This window comes from Netta rufina (genome assembly GCF_964035555.1).
Source record: "Netta rufina genome assembly, chromosome: 4".
Taxonomy (NCBI): Eukaryota; Metazoa; Chordata; class Aves; order Anseriformes; family Anatidae; genus Netta; species Netta rufina.
The window spans coordinates 1,354,695-1,379,200 of NC_140127.1; the positions used below are offsets into that span (position 1 = coordinate 1,354,695).

The 24,506-nt window shown below is 37.7% G+C and overlaps 1 protein-coding gene across 1 annotated transcript in view; it reads right to left on the reverse strand.

The window, feature by feature from the left end:
* Positions 1-546: 546 nt before the first annotated feature.
* LOC311208752 (bifunctional heparan sulfate N-deacetylase/N-sulfotransferase 3) overlaps positions 547-24,506 on the reverse strand; it is a gene marked incomplete at both ends in the record, with an annotated part of 68,028 nt that continues 44,068 nt past the window's right edge. The window contains 8 exons of the mRNA XM_084285684.1: positions 547-666; positions 1,338-1,440; positions 5,214-5,323; positions 9,904-10,074; positions 11,801-11,975; positions 14,710-14,833; positions 15,650-15,746; positions 17,726-17,908. Of these exons, the coding sequence (XP_084141810.1) occupies positions 547-666; positions 1,338-1,440; positions 5,214-5,323; positions 9,904-10,074; positions 11,801-11,975; positions 14,710-14,833; positions 15,650-15,746; positions 17,726-17,908 (1,083 nt within the window). The remainder of the gene's footprint in view (positions 667-1,337; positions 1,441-5,213; positions 5,324-9,903; positions 10,075-11,800; positions 11,976-14,709; positions 14,834-15,649; positions 15,747-17,725; positions 17,909-24,506) is intronic.

The window sequence follows — 24,506 nt, forward strand, 5'->3', positions numbered from 1 at the left end:
GTGCACACCTAAATTGTGTATGATGGCTGTACTTCTCACCCTTATTAGTATATACTTCAGGTATTAGCAAGCTGATTCCAATGGCAGAAGTACACTTGGCATTTTATGCTACATTAAATTTTCTTATTTTATGCAAGACACAATAATCAAATGCAAAGAAAAACTGTCATCAGTCTAACAATGAACTACAAAACCTACAGGAGACACAATACTTTTAAACTGATATATAAAAATGTAAATATTTACTGTGAAATTGGACAGGTCATGTATCTCTGAAGCTTATATCAGCTGCAATTAACTTCCACATATGTGCACAGTAGTCCACAAGTCCACAGGCCCAGAAATGTTAATGAGAAAGATCTGGCCCACCAGAGGTCTAAGAAACACATGAATTTTCACAATCCACATGCCAGCATATGGAAATAATTTCTATCTTTTACTTTTTTTTGCAGAGGTATATTTTACAAGACTTTCTGGTAGCTACTGGAGACTTTAGGTAGGATGACTGAAGTGTGGAAGAGATTTTAAAAAGACTTTTTTTCAATGCTATCTTACTTTCTGTAGTTCCTGTCTCAGCCACGATGGCAGAGGTTGTCCCAATTTGTGTAGGAGTTTTGACAGTTCCACATTGTGATCTCTGTAGTAGGTTGACAGAAAAGCCCTGCACTGATGGATATAAAAGCAGATATTTTTATTTAATAAAATGCTGTACTGTAATTGCTGTGAATTCTTAGTTTCAAAGTTTCTTTTACCTGTGTCAAAACTTTATTTTCTCCTATGCAATTCATATATTTTTTTACGATATCTACTGCATACAAGTTAAAGCTTATCAATTATAATCTGAACTTTAACAGATAATTTCAAGAAACAAAAGGTGTCCATAACAAACACTGGTGTCAAAGCAAAGGATCTGATCTGCTCTCAGATAGACATGTAAATTAAGAATTGCTCTGAAGCTGGTACAGCTACTTTGAATTTACTGAAGTTTCTTTTTCAAACAGGTGCCAAATTTCAAAATTCGTTTTTATTTTTTTTCTTAAACAAAACAAAATACCACCACAAAAACAAACAAACAAACAAACAAAAACAAACAATCAAAAAACCCCACACCAAAAACCCAAACACAAACAAGAACTTAAATTCTTCACATTTGATATAAAGAACTAAAAAAAATGGTGCTCTCCACAACTACCTTAAAGGCCTCATTTGTAGGGAAAGGTAGTCAAATAATTAATGGCTACTTGATTTTGTCTTCTTTCCTTTCTTATGATTTTGCCTTTGTGGTGTCTCACTTATGGCTAAATCCCTGTATAATGCCAATGAGTATAATGGTTTACCTCAGAATCCATCGGAGGGTATTTTCTACCTTTGCTCTTTCCAAGACACTTGGTTTTTCCTTCTTCCAGAAGCTGACACCAGAAACCTTTATGTGAATCGAACCTGAAACAAGTATTTTGTACACTTTCAACACAGAAATATAAGAAAATAAGAGCTTAAGAGCTAATCTTAAGAGCTATTTTTTGCTCAAAAAAAAAAAAAAGTCATTTCAGGAAAAAAGGCATCAAACAAGTGGGGAAATGGAGAAGCTGAAGAGAGTTAACAGGAGCAAGGCATTAAGAACTTGCTCCAGACACAACAAATGAAGTAAATAAAGAGAAGAAAAAGGAGAGAGGCAGGAGCCAACAATTATCCTGGAAAGACTGTATCTTGCAGTGTAAAGGCTACAAGATGCTGCAAGGAGGATGCATCTCTGAAGTTTATACCAAAAAAGATGGTACCTATGTATGATACAATGAGGTGATTATTAAGATTACTGTTGGGGAAGACAGATTTAGTGTGGGTGGAGGTACTGGCATAATCACTGTAACAAAATTACTTATGTGCAGTCTATATATGTTAACATGTAGACTTTGGACACAAATTTTAGGCACATTTTAAGGATTACATCATGTCTTCCAAGAATACATTCTTAGTCTATGGAGAGTAGGCATGCAGAAAAAAAGGCAGGGCTTTTGCTTGCAACACACAGGTAACATCTGTGTTTGTTGTTTCAGACATATTATAGTTTGGAAGTCCAACAGAAAGCAATGTATTTACCAGACAGCTACACTGGGCTAAGCAATGGGTTTTGACTTCTCCCTTAGAGAGCTTTTGACAGCAAAGACGGAAAACACTTCTTCCAGCTGGGCTTAGGTTGATTTCATCAGCTCAATGTAACCACCATGCACATTTTTTTCTTCTTAGTTATCTCTGCCCAAATTATAAAATGTGAATCTTAAGATACTTAGCCTACAGTTCACTTCCAAATCCTTCACTCCCATTCTGTAAATTTGGTATACTGGTATACCAATATACATAAAATATACACTATTGGCATTCCTTGCAGGCAGGACAGTACAAACCCAGAAGGTACAAAACTCTTCTAATTCTTTGGAGAAATGATACACAAATCCAAGTTTTTTTTTTTTTTTTCTTGTTTGTTTTTGTTTGTTTGTTTGTTTTTGTTTCACATTGCTATGCTGCAATCTCAAAATTATGAGTAAAAATAATTTGTATTATTTGTAAAAATACATGTGACAATGAAGTCATTTAAAGACAAATTAATTACTGGTGTTAGCAAGCTGGTAACAGCTGAGAAGACAAACTGGCATCAGTGCACTCTAATCAAAAAAGTTGCTTTATTTCTGTGAACATTACCTGGGTACAAAGGCTGACATAAAGGAATATGCATGCAATAGACTTAGATGCAGATGGGATTAATTCACAGTATCCAGGCCAAAGGCTTCAGTATTTAAAAAAAAATCAAACAAAAACAAACAAACAAGCCACCACCACCATCACCAAAAAAAAACCAAAAAGCCAAACAAATGAAATATGTTTTTAATAGACTCAACTTCAGGGATCATTTGTCCCTTTATGTCTTTACAATGCACTTGACCATCTCACGGAAAATGAAAGTCTGTTTTGCTACCTGTGCCATAAAAGAGAATAGAATACAACTAGATGAAACCATTAAATAAAGAAATTTCTAAGAAATGAAAACATTCTTTTCTGCGAGCTTCCTATAAGGACAGATAATAGACTCCTATTGAAAAGAGTAATCCTATCAATCTTACTTTAAGGGAAACCAAATCTAAGTGTCAGAATCCAAAGAATTTGTGTACATGTGTATTTATGACATACAGAGTGGATGTTATATTCTTGACTGATACTGTTGAATCTTGCAGCTAATGTCCAAAACAGAAACTAAGTCTTCTTCCTTTCTCCTTATGCATGTCAATATTCCATGTTCCATTTGCTGAAATAAAATTCCTTTTTACTCATCCAAAATTCACATGCTGTTCATAGAATCATAGAATCATAGAATATCCTGAGTTGGAAGGGACCCTTAAGGATCATCAAGTCCAATTCTTGACACCACACAGGTCTACCCAAAAGTTCAGACCATGTGACTAAGTGCACAGTCCAATCTCTTCTTAAATTCAGACAGGCTCGGTGCAGTGACCACTTCCCTGGGGAGCCTGTTCCAGTGTGCAACCACCCTCTCTGTGAAGAACCCCCTCCTGATGTCAAGCCTAAATTTCCCCTGCCTCAGCTTAACCCCGTTCCCGCGGGTCCTGTCACTGGTGTTAATGGAGAAAAGGTCTCCTGCCTCTCGACACCCCCTTACGAGGAAGTTGTAGACTGTGATGAGGTCTCCCCTCAGCCTCCTCTTCTCCAGGCTGAACAGGCCCAGTGACCTCAGCTGTTCTTCGTACGTCTTCCCCTCCAGGCCTTTCACCATCTTCGTAGCCCTCCTCTGGACACTTTCCAACAGTTTCATGTCCTTTTTATACTGTGGTGCCCAGAACTGCACACAGTACTCGAGGTGAGGCCGCACCAGCGCAGAGTAGAGCGGGACAATCACCTCCCTTGACCTACTAGCGATGCCGTGCTTGATGCACCCCAGGACACGGTTGGCCCTCCTGGCTGCCAGGGCACACTGCTGGCTCATATTCAACTTGCTGTCTACCACGACCCCCAGATCCCTCTCTTCTAGGCTGCTCTCCAGCGTCTCATCGCCCAGTCTGTACGTGCAGCCAGGGTTTCCCCGTCCCAGGTGCAGGACCCGGCACTTGCTCTTATTGAACTTCATGCGGTTGGTGATCGCCCAGCTCTCCAACCTGTCCAGATCCCTCTGCAAGGCCCTTCCACCCTCATTCGAGTCCACAACTCCTCCAAGTTTGGTGTCATCAGCAAACTTGCTCAAAATACCTTCTATTCCTACATCCAGATCGTTTATAAAAATATTGAAAAGTACCGGCCCTAAAATGGAGCCTTGAGGGACCCCACTGGTGACCGCCCGCCAGCCTGACACAGCCCCATTTACCATAACCCTTTGGGCCCTGCCCGTTAGCCAATTGCTCACCCATTGTATGATGTTTTTATTTAGCTGTATGGTGGACATTTTGTCCAGTAGGATCCTATGGGAAACCGTGTCAAAAGCCTTGCTGAAGTCCAAAAAAATCACATCAGCTGGTTTCCCTTGGTCCACCATACGGGTGATCTTATCATAAAAGGAAATCAGGTTAGTTAGGCAGGACCTACCCTTCACAAACCCATGCTGGCTGGGACCAATGACTGCTTTGTCCCCCAGGTGCGCCTCAATAAGTTCAAGAACCATCTTCTCCATGATTTTACCAGGCACTGACGTGAGACTGACAGGCCTATAATTGCTAGGGTCTTCTTTCTGACCCTTCTTGAAAATCGGCACAACATTTGCCAGCTTCCAGTCTACCGGGACCTCTCCAAATTCCCAGGATCGTTGAAAAATAATTGAGAGAGGTTCCGCGATGACGTCCACCAGCTCTTTCAGTACCCGCGGATGAATCCCATCCGGACCCATGGACTTGTAGGGATCCAGGTGGAGTAGCAAATCCCGCACACGTTCAGAGTCGGTTGGGAGTTTGTCATCCCCACCGTATTTATTTTGTCCATTTGTCAAATGTCTACTCCAGTAACAGTCAAACTCCACATTTAGTGACTTTAGTGTATGATTTACAGGAAATCTAACCCTGTATTGTGCTCTTTTCCAGACACCAATGAATACATCCTACTACACTTACATGAGGGGAGAAGTATGAGAGGCTTTGTTTTGTAGTGACCTTATTTACAGATTAACTGGTATTTTAGGAACATATGAACAAGCAATAATGATGACAAAATTAACTCACGTTAGGGCTTCAGAGTAATTATAATGAGGAGAGACTCCCAGAAATTTCTGCACTTCATCCATTACGGTAGACGGGTCAGTTCTTAGCTGCTGTCCATCAATAATTAGCAACTACAAAAAAATAAAATAAATGGAAGTTTAATTTAAAATTCATTATGTCAAGTTTCAAACTGGAACTTCTACCACTGTCAAAGTCATTCATTATATGATGAGAAATGCCCTAGATAATTGGTCCAGTTTTATTTGTCATTATCATTAATGAGTAGGATAATGACATGTTAATTAAATCTGAAATGATATCAAATTGGAAGCTGTTGTGGCAAAAGAGAAATAGCAGTGAAGGGCCTAGAAATATAAGAAATGTTGCAGGAAACTGAATGAGACTTGTCCAGAAAAGAAAAAAAGAAAAGCTGTTAGTGTCTAAAGAAATATTAATTCTCACAGATACGGGAATATACAAATATATGTTACAGTCACATTGAAAGGCTTGTCACTGGAAATGACTGAAAAGACAAAAAATAGTAGGTAGATGTTAAGTTAAATGCCTTACTTCTGAAACTATACAAGAATACAAAATATTATGAAAAACACTTGAGAATATCAATGAAGGTAACGATGACATCATGACAGGCATGTAGATACAGAATGTGAAATACATCTCTAAGAAAGCCAGGTGCTGGAAAGCAATTTCTTCTTTTTGTAACTGCTTGATGTGGTGTAAATGCCTGAAGTAACTAGGAAAATAAAACTAACATTCACATTTTTAAGGAAAAGGTACAGCATTGAAGAGGCTTTCAGGGTAGGGCATAACTGCATTATCTGAGCGTTCCCTAGGCTCCCAACCTTAGATGCTATTGCGCTGGGGAAACTTGGTGTGCTAGCTCTGAGGAAGAGCACGGAGCGTAGAATGGAGTGGAGACACCACGGCTAGGCTCTGTAATCAGGTGGGCCTCGATTGTTCTTGTGCACAAAGCTGCACTTTTTGCCACCCTAAGCCGAAGACCTGTCATGTTTTGACAAATACTGTACCCTAGTGTACTTTTTGCTCATTATAATATCATTATAATACCAAAACACACCTCCATCCCAAAAGCTACCCGCCTCCAAGATGCGACCACCCCTCACTGAGCATGCGCTCTGAATTTCTCGGAGCCTATTACTTTAAACGGAGACGGGAAAACTTTACACCAATCATAACTAAGATATGCTTGACTAGAGCCACTCAAGCTCCACCTAAAAGATAGAAAATAATATAAATTGGCCTAAGAGAGAGGGGATGTTAGGGAAGATACCACTGTCAGGGGAGATACCATCCCGAGGACAACATCCTTAGGACCTCCTGACTCCTGGGATCAGTCGACGGGCTGAGCCTCTCTTCCCCCCCCCATTGGGACGCCTTTGGGTGAGATCTGAATACTTGCTTATAAATCTCTATAGAGTCTTTGATCCTTTTAACGCGCTTATTTCTAGGCTGCACACCTGTGACACCTATAACACCTGTAACATCTGTAACATCTATAACATCTGTAACACCTATAACACCTGTGTATTTTATGCATACTAACTTGCTTTTGCAGTCACTATCGCCGGCAATCCAAAAGAACCTGATTATCTCTTGCTGTAATAAACCATACTTGATTGCATTGTGATAACTCTCATTGAGTGCAACGAGGGTGAGGGTGGTTATCCGTGATAGTTCAGTGTTCTGAATCTAACCAGACCCCCAGGCGGTTAATGCATTTTTGGTGAATGTCCAAACGGACCCCCAGATGGTTAATGCGTTTTTGGTGAATGTCCGACTGGTTCAGTACCCTGAATCTGACCAGGCCCGTAACGGTTGATCAGCTACACCCCTTAACGCGACACTTGATCATATATGCACTCACACCAGTGTACTTCAGATAGGGCTACCCTTTTACCTGGACATGAATCTTCATGGAAATAAACAGTATCTGAGGATTATATCAAATGTAGTATCATGCTTAAATGACCCACCGAAATGGATTAGGCAAGCATTCATTTCCTGTCATGGAAACAGCTTTACATTTTCCATCACGTTTTGGTGATGAAAAGGAGGGGAGCAACAAATCTGCAGACGGCTCAATGGTCTCATTCCGTATGCAGTGCTGAGGCTTGCTCTTTATGCAAGGACAGAGGCTATGATTTGCTTCCAGGATTGGATAAAGCTTATTAGGTTTGCAATTCTATAAGGTTTCAGAGCATAATCAAAAGGAAGAAAATGTCTTTTTTTTTTTTTTTTTTGAAAGATCAGTCTTTGGAATTACCCATATGTGGATTTAGAGATGTGGATTAGTGAAGTATCAAGCTGTTCAGAAATCAGTAGCTCATCCCAGAAGTCTTTCAAATCAGATGCATTATGACTGCTTGAGTCCAAAAATGAACCCGCTGTTTTACTAAGAAGTAAGGTCTGAAAGGCTTCATAGCACAGCGGTCAAAAAAGATCCCAAGTGGGGAATATTTCCATCCAAAAGAAAAAGAATGATATTTCTTCTTCAGTATTTAACAAATAGAAAAATCTGGGCCATCCCTGCTTCTGCCACGTGAAAAAAAAAAAAAAAAAAAAAAGACGTGTAAGAAAAAGTTTTGCCAATGGAAATTGATTCAAAATCTTGACACTTTCAGGGAGCAGAAAACAAAATATATTAGGGGAACTTTACCAATCCTTGTTGCAACTTCTGCCACTTACTATATGCCTACTGACTAAGGCTCTACAAGGCTATATTTCTAAGCCAATCTGTTTTTAGGTCTAGCTTATGTAACTGTTTCATGCTTCAGCAGTTCTCTGAAATTGCTAACAAGTTTGGATATAACCTACCACACGCTGTTGCTTTTGCAATGCAAGTTAACTCCTAATACTTTAACAGAGAAAATATAAAGCTATCAGGGCTGGTTCTTCACCATCATTGTGGGAGGCAAAATCTGGCAAAATTCTGTCTGATGATGCGCACTGTTCAGTGCTCATCAGTTACTTTGGAGAAAACCTAATGAAAATATGTTGTAGAAAATTTCATACAAGTATCATGATATGACAGTACTGTGTATCTCATGAATTCTGCAAGGCTGTCCCAAAAGAGAATATCTGAAGAATAACACCAACCAGAGGCTACAGAACTTCTTTGGCACACTCTAAGAAAACAGAAGGTATGGACTCCAGCCAAATTGTCTCAGCTAAGCAAATCTGGGCTAAACAGAAGGTTCAGGCTGCAGCCAACCTCCCTCAGCTAAAGTTATCTTTAAATGTTGGGTGAGGAGTAGTGCCAGACACACTGTTAATGTCAGAAAAATCTATTCCAGAAATAAATCTATGAAGGAGATACTGATCATGTGATATTGTCTCCCTGTTTTTGTATAGCAGATTATGTTCAGGGCTTAGGATGCAAATCTTCTGAGGCCTGATTTTACACAGGGCCAGAAATAGACTAAAAACCTGTATGTTGTATACCAGCAGAAGTTTACAGGGGAGATACAATTTTCAGATTGTTTATGCTCCATCTGTACCAAAATCTCTGGGCCCATAAACAGACACCCTCTGAGACTCAAAGACAGAAAAACTGGTCTTAACACAAAGGATATGTCAAGGATTTTCAGAGTTTGCAATAGATACCAAATGTACGTGATTAGGAGCAGCAACAGTTACAGAAAAGTCATCAGGCAAACTATGATTTCATCTTGAAAAATGGTGATGTCTGAGATGGCAAACACATTGATGTACACAAAAGTTTTATTTATACTGTTAACAAAAACAAATCAGAGGCAGCTCTTTGTTCTTGAGACTAAATGGCATAAGCATGACTTGGATCCACACTTCTAAAACCTCTCATCCACAAAACCAAACTGTTTATGTCCAGACTCAACAAACTGTTTGTGTCCAGGTTTGTTCACTACTATAATCATAGCCTAAGGAGGGTGACACAGTGGCAGTGCATGAAAGAACCAAGGACTGGGTGAAGACAATGATGCATTTAAAGATTGAAGTGTTACAGCTTCACTAGATCACATCCATTTTCATGTTATTCCTTATTTTAGATGGAAAAAAATATTGCATATATCCCAAAGTCTTCAGGTGCCAAATCTATTTTAAAGAGTGATTTTCCCCCTTCCCTCCCACATACAGAGGGCAAAATTCCAGCTTACATCACTTGGTAGTAGATGAGACTTGTTACCACTCAGAGAGGACAGAAATACTACTGAGGAGCATCTCATTATTTTCCATCTTTTTTTTTTTCTTGCGAAGCTTGATGGAATATCTGATACTAAAAAGACCACAAAGCACTGCACGCTTAATTCTCTTTTCCTCAACATTACAGACAAGGAATCAGACATACAGTGATCAAAGCATGAGCAAATTAAAAAAAAAAAAAAAAGCTGTAAGCTAAAGGCAGTTCAGGATACCAGAGCATTCAATGAGCACCAATGAAGTTTCTTGAACTTCCAGATCACTCTGATCTGTTTTGCATAAGTTCCCAGCTGCGTGGAATACACAATATCCATAGCAATGTCAGGTCAACTAATTAGAACACAGCTATGAATAATCAATGTCTTAAAGCATGTTAGAGTGTACCTAGGATATCCCCTGAGGATCAGCACTCATTAGGCAAGACTGTTACTAAGGTAATCTTTTAGGATATTATATATGTAAGTTTAGGATGTCAAGTTACAGTCTTATTCACCTGATAAGGTGGGAAGTAAGTTAGCCATCTTTCAATATGTGTAGCATACCATCCAGGTGCTAGGCATCTCTTTTGGAGAGCTCTAAGCTCAGAAGGGGCTCGAGGTCCAGCTGTGATCACCTGATAGAAACTGAATTTTAGAGCTGCAGGATCTTCATGTGATCGTTGATGCTGTAAAACAAGTTACATTGCTGAGTCTTACACACCACAGAAGTTGTGAAAATAAGAAAAAAATGGTCAGTCTTACTGACCTTGCCATGAGTGATTATCCAGAATAGAAGTTGCTTTAGGTTACTTTAGGTTAAGAAGTCCTCATCTGTATTCATTTGTTGAAAATGCTGGGATAAACACTGCTAATGTTTGTACCAAAAGAAATTAGAAGATAGACTAATGCTAGCAATAACAAAATAGAATGCATAAATGTTTATTTTTTCAAAAACTGGGTGGCAGCTTTTGTACAAACAAATCTAGCATAACTAACAAAAATACCATGAAGCTCTGTTTCTAGTAGTTTCATATTTTATTTTTTCCAGCTTAAACAAGGCAAATAATTGGAAAGGAAAATTGGTATTTATGAGGATCATTAGATAACTCAGGTCAGAAAAGCTCTCAGTAGGTTTCTAAGTCAAGCCTGCTATTCAAAGCAAGGCCAGACTGGATTTACAGCTTTCATTTCTCCTCATCATAACAATAACAAAAAATATGTCATAAAACTTATAAGAACTTTGTTCTTTTTGGAATTGTATTTTTTGTATTTGCATTTTTCCAATTTCATGTGGACCAGAAGAATAAAAATAGCTTATTTTAAGTCAAAACTATTAACTAGGACTAGGGCTGGAGAAGTAGAAATCTATTCTGAACATAGCTTACTATCTGTGCTTTAAATATCTTATACCAAGGTAACTGGCACCTAGCTTTTAATTGTATGCAATTGTTATGCTGCTGAAATACTAGGTATCAACAACTGCACTGTGTAAAGGATTTCATCATATTTTTATATGGAATTTATGGTATTTTATCATTGTTGCTGTTACTAAAATATCTTTTAAAAATATTTTAAAAAGAAGCATCGGTACCACAATCTGCCCTGATTCCTCAAAATATAGATAAAAACATAATATATAGATCAAAAAACTAGATAGCCATGCTTTGTATTAAACTAACCTTCAATCATCCCTTTTAATTTTATGCTATGTTCTCAACTCCACTAAATATTTACTATTGCTTTGAATAACTGTTGCAAATTACATATGGGGAATCTACTTATTTTTATAATTTGCAGAATACTCCTTCAGCATTAACATAGTTTCTTCTAATATTATAACAACAACACCACCACAAAGGAATTCCAGTACTTTAGTGCTATGAAACATTAAAGTAAAGTACTGCAGTAAAAAAGTACTCAGTGCTGATGATGCATTTAAGATGGAAGTTCTACCTTTAATTGCAATTCAGCTATTATTTCTGCACCTGTTTTTATTTTAATTAGGTATGTGCAAAACAACAAGATCATGGACACATACAAACCCCATATTTTGAACATGAGCCATGCCAATGTTTGTATAAACTAATTTATCCGTGTGCTGATTACATACATTAATCAAGCGAGCAAGTATTTTTATATGCTTAGATTAGCAAGACTTTCAAAAATGTGGTTTCTGGTACTTTAACCTTCAAAAGATTTTTCAGATTTATATGGACAGATACCTTAGTCTATGGTTAATGATATGTGGAGCACGAACTGACCAATAAAAGCTTGTATTGTCTAAGCCCTTTATATATATTGTCTAACCCCTTCATATATATATGGACTGAAAGAACATAGAGAGTGGATTCAAGGTGGAAACCTGACTTATTTATCTGACTTGTGACTGCCTGTGTTCTTCAGAATGCGTACCTGATACCACGAATATGCCCGGTCAGATGGGTCAATGAGGATGGTGATGATCTTGGCCTTGGGGACAAGGGAAGCAGCACGTTTAGGAGCTTCCTCAGAATGAAAATAGTTGGCACTTTTCTCAAAGAGGAAGTCAGTGGTGACATTGGAAGGAGTAGGGAAGAAATCCATGTACCTAGGAAAGAAACATCATTCTCAGAATTACTTGAAAGCCACAGAAAGTCTGACAAATCTGTTAAGTACATTTTATTCTTCGATAATCAATAAAAATAATAGCCTAATTGGTAAATAAAAGCAACAAGAAGTTTACGTTGTATTTTTGATCATGTTTTACTTGGTACTAGCTTTGTTCACTTCACTACATTAACTAGACATTGCAGCTATTTTTCATAGGTGGAAGAAAACATTATGATATTCAGGTATTTATTTACGAATAGAGAATTCTAACTCTTTGGTCAGAAGGAACTCTGATCAATCAATGTCAAAAGTTAAAAAAAAATTCCCAAATTTGGTCCTTTGCAGACACCAATTATTGTGAAATATTGTAATAAATAGATATTTAGTAACGGAACTGCTTTTTCTAAAAAGCAGAAAATAGCTTGTTTATATGAGGTAGATGCACCAATAAAAAACCACCACAGCTTCACCAGGTGAAACATTTCTAAGCAGTGACAGCATCCTTCTATTATCGTTCTATGAATGGAAACATGGGTTGAATTCCTTTTAGTTTTCTTTGCGAGCTTTCCTTATACATTATTACAAAATTCCAATTCATGTCCAATAATCTCAAATGTCACATACAGACTTCTTTATTCCTAGCCCTCAGACTACTTCTGATTACTGTTGGGGAGAAAGAAGAAATGGGAAATGTTGGTCTTCTTGATTTTTCAGTTAAACCTTTTATCAATAAAATAAAGGGCATTTAAAACAACCTCTTCTGATGGTCATGCTTAAGTACTGAAATTTCTTCCAGTGCTCAGACCTTGTTCTATTCATAGGATTGAACTACTTTCAATATAAATGACATGCTCTTGTTGTCTTTGAAATTGTAACCATTGCAGGCACAGCCAGAAGATTTGAGAGGTTGGAACTGACTGATGCACATGCAGTTTTCCTTAGGGGACACACATCATTAGCATACAGCCACTGATTACAAGGTATTTAGAGAAAAGGCAGGAATCTACAGTGGTTTAAAGAAACTGAACTTTGTGACATCTGATTCTGAGAAGCTAATTCTTAGGGACAACTTATTAAACTCTATACCGTCAAAGCTGCGAAAGTTTTAGAGAACTGCTATTTGTGATAACTCTTGCTTTGAATGAATCCTAGCCAATTCATGGACTAATGAGGAGAGACCATATACTTAATTAACATTTGGTAAGCTTATTACATGACAGCATTAAAATACTCTGTTAGAATGAAGGTCTGAGAGATCTGTCTGGCAGACAGAATACAAACCTAAGAGTTAAACAACTGCATCAAAAGGTAGCTTGGAATATTGAAGACTTACCTGTGAGAACCTGCCAGGGGTGACTGGGGTAGGCAGCACAGATAGACAATAGCCAGATGGATGCTCTGGAGTGAGACCTGACAAAATGATGTACCTGGTCTATAAAGTTGACCACTGGGAGCCTTATGCACCAGTGCTGTGTTAAGATGAAAGTAATCTGGCACACGTCTAGCAGACAAACTGTATCTGCATGTTAGGGAAGTGGTTAAGGCAGGAGGAATGAGAGAAGCAGCAAAGTGGTCTTCCTGCCACGTGAAAATGATGATTTCGTAGAACTGGCTCACTGAACTTAATCTGTCACCATCAGCATAGATCCACTATGCCTTGTTTGCATGTCATCTTCCCTGACTTCAGAAAGCTTAACAGCAAAGATTCAGCTCTTTAATTTCCAGTCATTCAGCCAGAATCTCAGTTGGTATTAACTGGATGACTCACCACACTTTGTGTAAGAAACTGCTGAAATGATTATAATTCTGTAAAAACTAAGTGACATAAAAAGAAATTGGATCTGACATATCTACACTACGACCATAGAACCGTGTTCAACCTGCTAATTTTATGGATGAATACAAAGTCAAAGGCAATAAAACTATTTTCCCTCAGACTGGGGAAAAAACAGAACAAGACAAAACATCAATAATCTTTTAATGGTGCTCCCCAGCCACTACTGGATGTTACTGTTTTTCATCTTGTAGTGTTTTATAATGCAGCACTTTCTGAAGGCAAGAGAAATCAAGAATGACCTTCTGGGTGTAGATACATTTGGTGATTCCCTGGTAGCCACAGTGAACATAGCAGCAGTGAAACATACTCCTTTTTAGCACTACTTACCTATCCTACTGAGCCATTAACATTCTGCTAATTACTACATCTTTGAAAAATATTTTGAGAGTCTCTCCTTCTCCCTGCTTTACCTGATTGCTATTCCTAAATTGTAGGTAAAGGAAAAATTGCATCTCTGATCTATTTCCTTTTTTTTTTTTTTTTTTTTTTGTAAGAAGTGAGATTTGTAATAGGAACACATTTTTTGCGTCCATATGTATTCAACTAACAACACTGTCCCAACTTCAGAAGCATGTCTAGTAAGGAATAAGTTACCTGTCATAGAAATATATTACAATTTACCTTTAAAGACTTGGAGAATTAATAAATTAACGTTTTTAGTCTTTCTGCATACGTTAATACTTGGATATTTAAGAGAAAGCCTCACAAAAATTATTGCACTTATGATATGCACTATGACTATTATTCACTTGAATTTACTTATTTTAGAAGGACACTGAAGGTTATTTTTTTTAATCTCTCTATGCATAAACAGTTAACATTACCAACAGCAATGCCATTTTTGTACTGTTCACAATATATAAACTTTTATATTTATACTAATAACCCATCTTACCAATCAATCCCCCTGTGGTAGTTATTTCTATTAAAGAACTGTACCTCCTCAAAGGTTTTTGGGCTGGGGGAGTTACTAATGATGGAAGGATGCATGATCAGGAACAAATACAAGGCTGTGGTACCTGCAGATGGGACAAAAATCCAAGATTAAAATACACACACACACACATATTTTATGGGTCATACCCTCTGATGGACTAAACCTACTTTATTCCTTTTTCACATCAGTGAAGGGATGCTGATTTATGTCACCTATGAATCTGTATCTTCTATGTTTTTAAATCAAAGGGATTTAAAGAACTCTAAATAGGTAACAGAGAAACTAGAGTGCCCATGTTGTTTTTCATGCTTTTAAAAACTGCATTAAAAATAACTTTTCATGAGATTGTTACAAACCTAATTTAAAAGGTGAAGACAAAAGGAAACAGATAAACAATTTTATAATTACAGAGAAGAAAATTAACCATGAAGTTATTTCACAAACTATTGTAACCTTGCAATTCAAACTTTCCATTAGGAACTTCTTCACATAAAGTAAATTCCAAGAAATAACAATTTTCTCTAAAAAAGACACTTGCAGCACAGACAAAAACTTGCAGTTACGAATCTACACGATTGGAAAAATGTCTGTCTTTCCCTCCCTCAGCTTTGACAAGATCTTGTCAATCTTGTTGACTTAGCACTATTACTCATTTTGAAATAAAGCTCACAAAAATCTGACGCACACCAGAACTCTGCGAATGTTTATATTTATGTAAAAATTTATATGGTCTTTTGTTGTAATTTATATTATTAAACTGTATTTAGATGCTTGAAAATAAAAATACTAACAGATGACCAAGATCTATATAGAGCGCCCTGAGAAAAACCTGATTTTTTTTACTTCTAATTACTTCTACTTACACATACACTATCTTGATGAAATAATAAACTCTCACCAGTTTTCTGTGGTCCTACAACCAAGAATTTTGGTAATCGATCACAGGTTTTTTCTTTAGACCATATATCTCTGTGCCGTTTGTCATCACAGGGATTCTAAAATGGAGAACAACAACTACTAAGAATTTTATTGATAATCATACCTGACATGGTTCTTAAATTCTGTTTACATAAATTAACAATTTGTAATCAATATGCAAATATTCTTACCATAAACTACTATTTTCCCTTATGATAGAAAAAACACGTTATGTATGAAAAAACTATTTCAGTAATTTATTTTTGTGGGAATAGACACTTTCAGACAAGTATGCAGCAGAAACACAGTTTTCATTTTAACTCATTCCTATATGTAGGAGTCAAACTACTCAACAGACCCTGGGACAAGAACATTTCTCAAATGAATGTCAGTAAATTTAACAGAGTTATGCCAAAGACAGATCTAATCCAACATATGGTAGATTTGGCTATAATTCAAAATTAATCAATTATATAGAGATTAAGAAGACTTGAAATTGCTAATGAATTCTCTAATTACTTTTTCTTTTACATTGTTTTAATGGGTATCACTTTATATATACCACAGTTTTAAAACTAAAATGGTGAATTAATTAAAGTAGAAGAATAATTAATTATAGTAGAAGAATTTCCATTCACATATACATCTTCTGATCCCCCAGTACAAATCAGTACAGACTACTGAGTCCACAGTGGGTCCTGATGTAACAGTTTTTTTCAAGTGTTGCTTTACATCTGAATCAGTTTACATTTGTTTTACAAATGCTACTTGCATACAAATTTTGACACTGCTCTTTGGCAGTACTTTGCTGAGATGAAGGGAATTACCATTCTTCTAACTGCATTTATGTTTATGTGAATTATAGACAAAAAACACCGCTTTCAGTAGATGTTAGTCATTGTTACTCAAAAATGTCAGTGCTATGTTATACTAATTATTCAAGTCCTTTGGCTACAGGCTAATTTCCATTTTTTAAATTCATACTCCCTTAACATTATGCAAAGTTCTCAACATATCTTCCGCTAGTTCAATGCTTTATTCAGGAACAGCATGAATTTCAAGCTGTAAATTTACAGCCAAATTTGCAATCTCAGATTCTTAATAAATTGGCAATTCAATATCTGACACTTAAAAACATTTGAATAAACAAGCTTAAATTCATTCTAAGGTTTGATTTAGTAAAGCTTGCTCTCTAGAATATTTTGAGTCACCTCACAAAGATGATTATTTGGGATATACAATATCCAGGTAGGGTTACAGGTATCTATATTACCGAGGCATTCCACTGAACTGTCACCGAGTGGCTGCAAACAGAGCATCACAACAGTCACTGGTTCCTGCAGCAGTTTCTCTTTAGGGACTGTGCTCTTATCACTGGGTCACTGGCTGAAGAAGCGTCAGCTGCAAGGTAGTGCAGGCTTCAGCTGTAGCTTATCTTCAGATTCCTGACATATTCAATTTGCTCACTTAGGAGAGTGGCCTAATCGAACAGCAGAGTTGACAACATCAGTGTACTACGACGTGCTGGTCAAGTTCTTGCCTGGACACTCAGCTTTTTGTGAGTAACTTTCTATTCTAATCTATTTCTGCTTGGTGAGTCGATTTTAGTATTAAGGTACCCATGGTCTTAGTGCTCTTTGCTCTTTTTGGATTCCTTCTTCACTTCACACACTTGTTTCACAATAAAGTTTGTCTTTAATGGCCAATTGTTAAAACATGCATATACATCTCTCTTTCAAATGATTCAGTCTTGTTCGCTTAAAAAGGAGAAGACGAGAACTAACACCAAACACCTTTCCTTCATTTCCCACAATTCTAAAAACAAGTAAAGACAGGAATAAAACAAATTAATTTCTACTACATGGTAGTACATATTAATTTTGCAGTCTTTCTGTGGAGATTAAAGTAATAGCAAGCCAAGCATTTGCTTGGATTGAAACTCACTAGCAAATCTGAAAATATTACTTTACAAGAAACTGAAACAAAGAACTTCAAAAAAAACACCATCAAGACCATTTTTTTTTTTCCTGATCTGCTTATCAGCAAGCCTGCCTACCTGCCAGAGAGGGTCCTTTTGCTCGGGGAATAGTTCGAAATACTTGTGAGCCAGCTGCACCGGAGGAAGAGTTTGCAGTTTCAGGTTTGTCCACGTATGAACAAAGTTGGCCAGATTCACAAAGGTGTACAACCCCAGGCGATCGTTGCCGTAATTAGACAAATGTGTCATGAAGACGCTAATCTTTAAAAAAAAAAAAAAATACATTGACTCTTTAAGTCACTAGATGGCAGTGTAACCACAGATAATATAAATCTGATTTGCATTTTGCTCTGATTTAGACCTGCAGGACTTTGACCACATCCGTGCAGATTTTACTCTCCATCTTCCTCATTGAAATACATCCTCCTTCTCAAGTCAACTCAGTGGAATCACTTAAGAAAACTGTGGAATATGTACCAGGAGCTCTGTGTGAACTAGGATGTGCCATCCAACCCTGGGGTTGTATAATATTTACATAATCTTTACATAAATTCACTTAATGGAGAATACAGCAAAAACAGTACCTGCAGTTTTAGTTCAAGTGAAATACATATGCAACAGGGAACAGAAATTAATATTAGAAATGTAATTCTGTTTTAGCAGAAGAGCAAAGAAGTCAGAGACCAAAAGGAGAGATGACCTCTTACAGTGATTTAAATCTTGCTGGTCCAGCTGTAAATTTCAGAGGATATGTAAATCATTGCTTTTACATAGCTACTCCTCAAGAACTGGGCAGGTAGTTAAATCACGTGCAGAAACAAAAAGTCTAAAGCATAACTTTTGAATAGTTCATAAAATATTACACATAAACACCCACACACAAAGAGCTCCCTATCCTGTCAATTGCAAGGCTGCATGCATTTTGCTCTTATCTCACTGTGAAATTGTGATGCAGATAAATCTTCCCCACTACATCCCTAGGTCCAAACGCACTCCCGCACTCCACCTGGAAGCAACGCTTGCCATTATGGTTTCCTTACCATAAGGTAAGGAGAGAAATGTGACTTCGATGCACATAAACCTTTGTGCTGAGCACAGCAGCAGTACCCAGCCTGTCAGGATGCTCTCTCAGGGGCTGGGGAAGGACTGAAGACTGAAACCTCTGATTTGGAAAATGATCTGTTTTCAGAGTAATTTTTACTGATGAAACAGTCTGTTCTTACATTGACATCTGTGAACTCCTGCTTATCTAGCAGGGATTATACATACATATATATAAATATAAATATATATATATATATTTAAATAGGAGAGCGCTCCCATGACAAATTCTCCAGACTCATTTCTATTAAAACATTAGAAACAGGGCTCTTTTTATAAATAAATCTGCCAATGCCATTAATGGGTAATTTCTATTTCAAGTGAAACTTGAAGTAAACCACTTGAAAAAGATTTATCGCGACCAGAACTCTGAAGTCTGCTCAGGAACTGAAATTAATTCTGTAAAGGAATTCCAGCCTTCAATTTAACAAGGAAAAACAAAGATGAAAAATGTGGAACCACAGCTTAATCCTTTTGTTTTAGAGTATTTAAAACACTGGCTTCTTACGATAGTAAGCTTTCAAAGCTTTTGAATTTCTTTTCAAAAGCTCACTGTAACACTATGCATTACTCGCAGTGAACGAACACATTATGTTACAGGAAATATGTTTTATTAATAGTGTCATTTAGTGACACCTCTTTGGCCTACAAAGTAAACAGAGGGCTTCGTTTTGTCAGACTCAGGTAAAATAAGGAGATACACACCGATTAATCATTAATCATTCAACCGTTCATTTCAGATAAGAGCAAGATTTCTTTTTAAATACTCCCCTTAGGCAACCAACAGCAAGCGTTTTACTAAATCTATAACCTTTCCAAGTTTCCTTTTTTCACTTCTGCTCCCCAGGCAGGAACAGCCCAGCCACAGGACTGTGTCATTCTCAACAAAGATACAACCTGAATGTTTCCATAAAAAAGGCTAATGTGCTTTCTTGACAACCCCTTTCTTTCCCACTCATGGGCTGACCTCTGACATTTCTAATGTCAGTTCACCTCCTGGCAACTCCTTACCTGCCAACTTCAGCACTGCACTGGAAGAAAAAAAGAAGAGAATTTGAAAAGATTGCCAGTTCAGGGAAAATATATAGTACTTTTTCCCTGAGGGGAATATAATTGTAATTTGAACAATGTGAGAGTGGAGGCTAAAAATTGCTTGGCTACATCATCATAAATCATTTCCAGCATATGGAACTATGTCAATAAAGGGCAGAAATATTAGAGATCTTAGTTCCATTTTACAGTCTATTTTTTACATCAGATACATTATGGATAATTATTTACAACAGCAACAAAAGGATGAACAAATGCTCTTTTAGAGCACTTATAACTATACCTTGTAAAGAAATCTATATTTACTGTTACCAAATGTATGACCTGCACGGCAGAAAAAGTCTGCATTACTCATATAGCATCAAAAATGTTTCAGATCAGCTCAGATTACCACCTTCCAATAAAGTTTGAGTGGAAGTTTTTCCCCTCCTGTTACTAACGTGCAAGCAAATTCCTAGTACAATCACTGCCACTACCACTGGGCTGAATTAGCAAACAACAATCCTGTGTTTCATAAAACAAGAAAATATTGCTGATCCAGGGCCTAATTCACCCAGTCTGACCTGAGAACTGCTGACTCCTGCTTCCTTTATAGGCTAATTTAGCAGCCTGTAAAACCAACAGGAGCACGATGCTGTAATGGCTGTATTTACATTTTCCCGAGAATGCCGCTGGAACAGTTGGCACACGGAGACTCCCATGGGAGGTGCCTCACAACCTACAGTGCCAACTTGCCAGGCGCTTGCTGCTGCTCCACGGGCATTCCCGAGGGCCTGGTGACAACAGCTACACAGCCATGGCATCAGGGAGATGCCTAAGCTCACCCTCCCATTTCCCTGTCTACAGCAGAAAATGCCAGCCAAGTGCCATTTGGATGGTTTTCACCTTGGTGTGAGCCTAACTGCAGGGATGGTGAGTTTCTAACTACCTCCCTGCTTTCCCACCAACCTGTGCAGAAGAAGAGTATTTAGCAGTTTGTAGGGCAGTACAGACGATGGGAACTCATGCAATTGTTTTTCCATTCACAGGTGTGCAGTTTCATACCTAGGCAAATACAGTCATTATTTTTTTGCCTTCTGTTTGAGCCATGATGCGTTGTTTTGTTCCATCATACCAGACTCCAAGTTTTATTCAAACAAGTCCTAACTAATGAGGATGATTACTTTTCCACCCCAGCTAATAACTACCATACTATGCTATTAAAGATTTATTCTCTTAAAACTGCAGATCAAGAGATACAAAAAGAATCCTTTGTGGGCATCTCAGAAGGCTGTATCTAGTAAAAAAATATTTGTTCAATAATCTTGCACCTTTGGGCAATGCCATGTAATATAAATAGAGCTTCATATATTTCTTTACTCCTTCAAAAGGGAAGCAGCTGTGAATGGATTTCTATTTATTCTAATAAGCATTTTAGCCTCTCAGCTAAAAAGAGCCTACTTGATTTTATTATTTTTAGTGCTCTTTTAAAACTATTTCTTCCAGGGCATCTCAGCATTTTCTTTATCTGAGTGCAAGAAGGATCACCCTTTTTAGCTCTTCCTCATAAACGAACTATCATCTTAGTTGTACTTCAGTACACACACTCCATGGAATTTTATATCTTTCATGAGGGGACTGAAATGGAATGCAGACAATATTTAAAATGATGGCTTGGGACTAAACCTGGCCTCTGGGCAGCAGCTCCTTTCTCGCTCCCACCCATCTTTCCATCTTCAGCTCGGAGTAGCAGAGGTGCTTTCCTGTACTCTGCCTTCCCTCAGAGTCTTGCAGCTGTAGCCTCAGTTCCTTTCAGCTGCTTTTCGGCACTTCTGTGTTCCTTCTTCTCCGGAACAAAAAGGCATTTCTGTTCTGCTCTCCTTCCCATTACTAACCTTGATGATATTTGGGATTCTGACTACTACTGCAGAGATGCAGGGAAATGAGGACAAGCATTCAAGAGAAACAGCTTTTATCCTTTTAAATACTCGTTTTGTACTGCATATTTTCTTACTTCAACAGTATTTCCCAATCAGAGGCAATAGCTTGTAGGTCAACAAATTGTAGTTTAGACTGAGATTGAGTTGCTGTTATTAAATCACATGTATCAGGGAAAGATGAACTGGCATGATCTCATTTAAGAATCAAGAACCAAGAAAATAACACAAGCTTGACAAACAATTTACACAAAATAAAAATAAAAAAAACAACAAACAAACCACAACACATCAACAAAAAACCACCTGCAACAAGTTGCCCAGCTTCTAGAGATGGCTGTTACTGCAGCAGGGTGGATATTCTAATAAATATCGATCATCACAAAATCAGTATTATTAGGACGCAATGTCTGTTAAAAATCACACAGCAAGGACATTACTAACTAAGCTCCTACAGTTTTCACAACAGCTGTTTTCCTGACAAAAACAGAAGAGCCCACCTCCCAAGGGAATTACGTTATCCCTTCATCCACAAATGTGAGAAGCCGCTCCTACAGCTGCAGGTTTGTGGCATGTTTGTGTCTCAGGCTTCCTCACATAGAAGCAAGGGGACTCTACTTCTGAACAGATGGGGATAAGATGACCCATTCAAAGACAGTGGGAAAGACTTTTCCTCTTCCAAGTCCCTGTAAAGGTCGGGAAGGGTGAATTATGAAGGCCCTCTACATGGGATATAAATGATTTATGGTGAGCAAGAATAGCTGCTCCTATGGAAAGCAGCAGCATGTCCAGCATGCTCTGTGTTGGGCAACCTGAGAATATTCCCACTCCTTTCCATTTCTCCAGATAAGCAAAATTTACTTTGCCTCATATTCAAACTCCATTTTATACAACCCTTTTGAAGATGAATAGGTTTCACTTGTATCTCACTATTTTTAATACTCCTTATCTGTTTATACTTCCTTAATAGTGTATCTCAACACAAGGACTTCTTAATTTGGTTTCAGTAGCAGTAATAACGAAGGATAAAACAAATTTCAGCACAAAAGCCTGGAGAACAGTAGCCCACTAGGTGAGTGGTCTCCATACTTCTTTGGAAGTGCACATCTATCAGTGTTTATTTATTTATAAATTACACACATCTACTACTGAATTTCTATGATTTTCTTCCCACATCCCAGTGGATTATCTTGGCTACCCTCTGGGGTGCACATACCCCCCTTTGGAGACCACTACACTAAGCAGGCAGGATCTGACTGTGACACAAGATTACACAGCAGACAAGAGACTCCTGCCGGTGGTTAGCTGTTCCCTCTTTGGCTAGCATTTGGAAAGTGGAGGGATGACAGAGACTGCCAGTGACATTGGCCTTGACAACCAGATTTATTATTATTTTGACATTTTGAATCTGGAACTAGAAAAAACTGGTAAAAGAAAAAGCTGGTAATCATTTCTTGTGGAGTGGGCAATTTTTATTTTATTTTTTTTTTCCAAATACAGATCTATTGCAGGCCATTCCACTTCAACTAATTCATATTTTCATACTATTAAAGCGGTCATCAAGGTATTTTTGTCATGGGCATGGTGCCACCCTCCAATCTGTGCAACAACATTGTAAGGCAGCACCGAGGTCTTCCAATAAAGTTAAGCACAACATTTTAAAATGAAGTAAAATTATGATTGACAATTAATTAGGTGATCTCTACTAGGCACAAGAAGCAGATGTACACTTTAGTATATTGCTGTTATTTTAGCTACTGAACAAATGTTTACAGGCCACAAGAGTAAGCCTAAGTCTCAGAACACCTATATTCCACTTAATTTGGCATTGTGTACACTCTGTTTGCAGTTCTGATATTGTCTCCATATTACTCAGAAGAATTTTGTTTCAGGTATTCAGAGACTCAGTAACAGCTGTTTTTGCTCCATTAGACTCACAAAGTGATAGAATAATGAATTAGATTGCAGCCTATGCGGGAATATATATTTTTAATAGGTTGAACCATATTCCTGTAAGACCTGTATGCTACCAGAAAAGCTGTGTTCAGTGCCACAACACAAAGATTCCAGCTTGCAACTCACCTCTTTGTTCCTAGGCTGTACTGCTAGTTTCAGAGCTACAACAGATCTGCCCACTTGCAGAGATAGCAGGGCAACTAGTTGAATTTGATTTGCATAGCAGGGACTCCTCTATAAATATGACAGTGCCGGGGAAGATTTATAAGACCTAACAAAATTATATATTTTGCATAGTTCTGAATTATTAGTCTGACAGTCAGGAAACCTGAGTTTATTTTCAGCTTTGGCACAAGGTGTTGTTTTATTTTTTTTTTTTTTTTCATTCTCCAAAAACTGCTTACTATGCTTGTAACTCAATATGGTAATACTGAGTCACAGCTGGTAATAGTGTCTTATTTATGAGCCTGTCCAAGAGACTTGCTTCACTAACAGTTGTAAAAGACTTCTATAGGATTTCCCATTTGAGAATTCTGAGGATAGACAAAGCTTTATTTAAATGCATTTGCTGTATACTGCTACATGGAATCACATCTAGATAGCTTGTCTGTTCCTTGGACTTTCCATGCTACCTGCTCATTTAGTTTCTATATTTTCTCTATTCCATCCAAAAAATACCAGATTCTGGCTTTTTTTGGGTGGGTTTTGAAGAACAGAAAGGCAAGGAATACTAGTACTTTGCAGTCAACCAGATGCCAGGCATAACTGACTTCCCTTCCCTCCACAACTCATGGCATCTCCCTGAACTCTTGTTGGAGTTCCTATGCGTTCCTGAA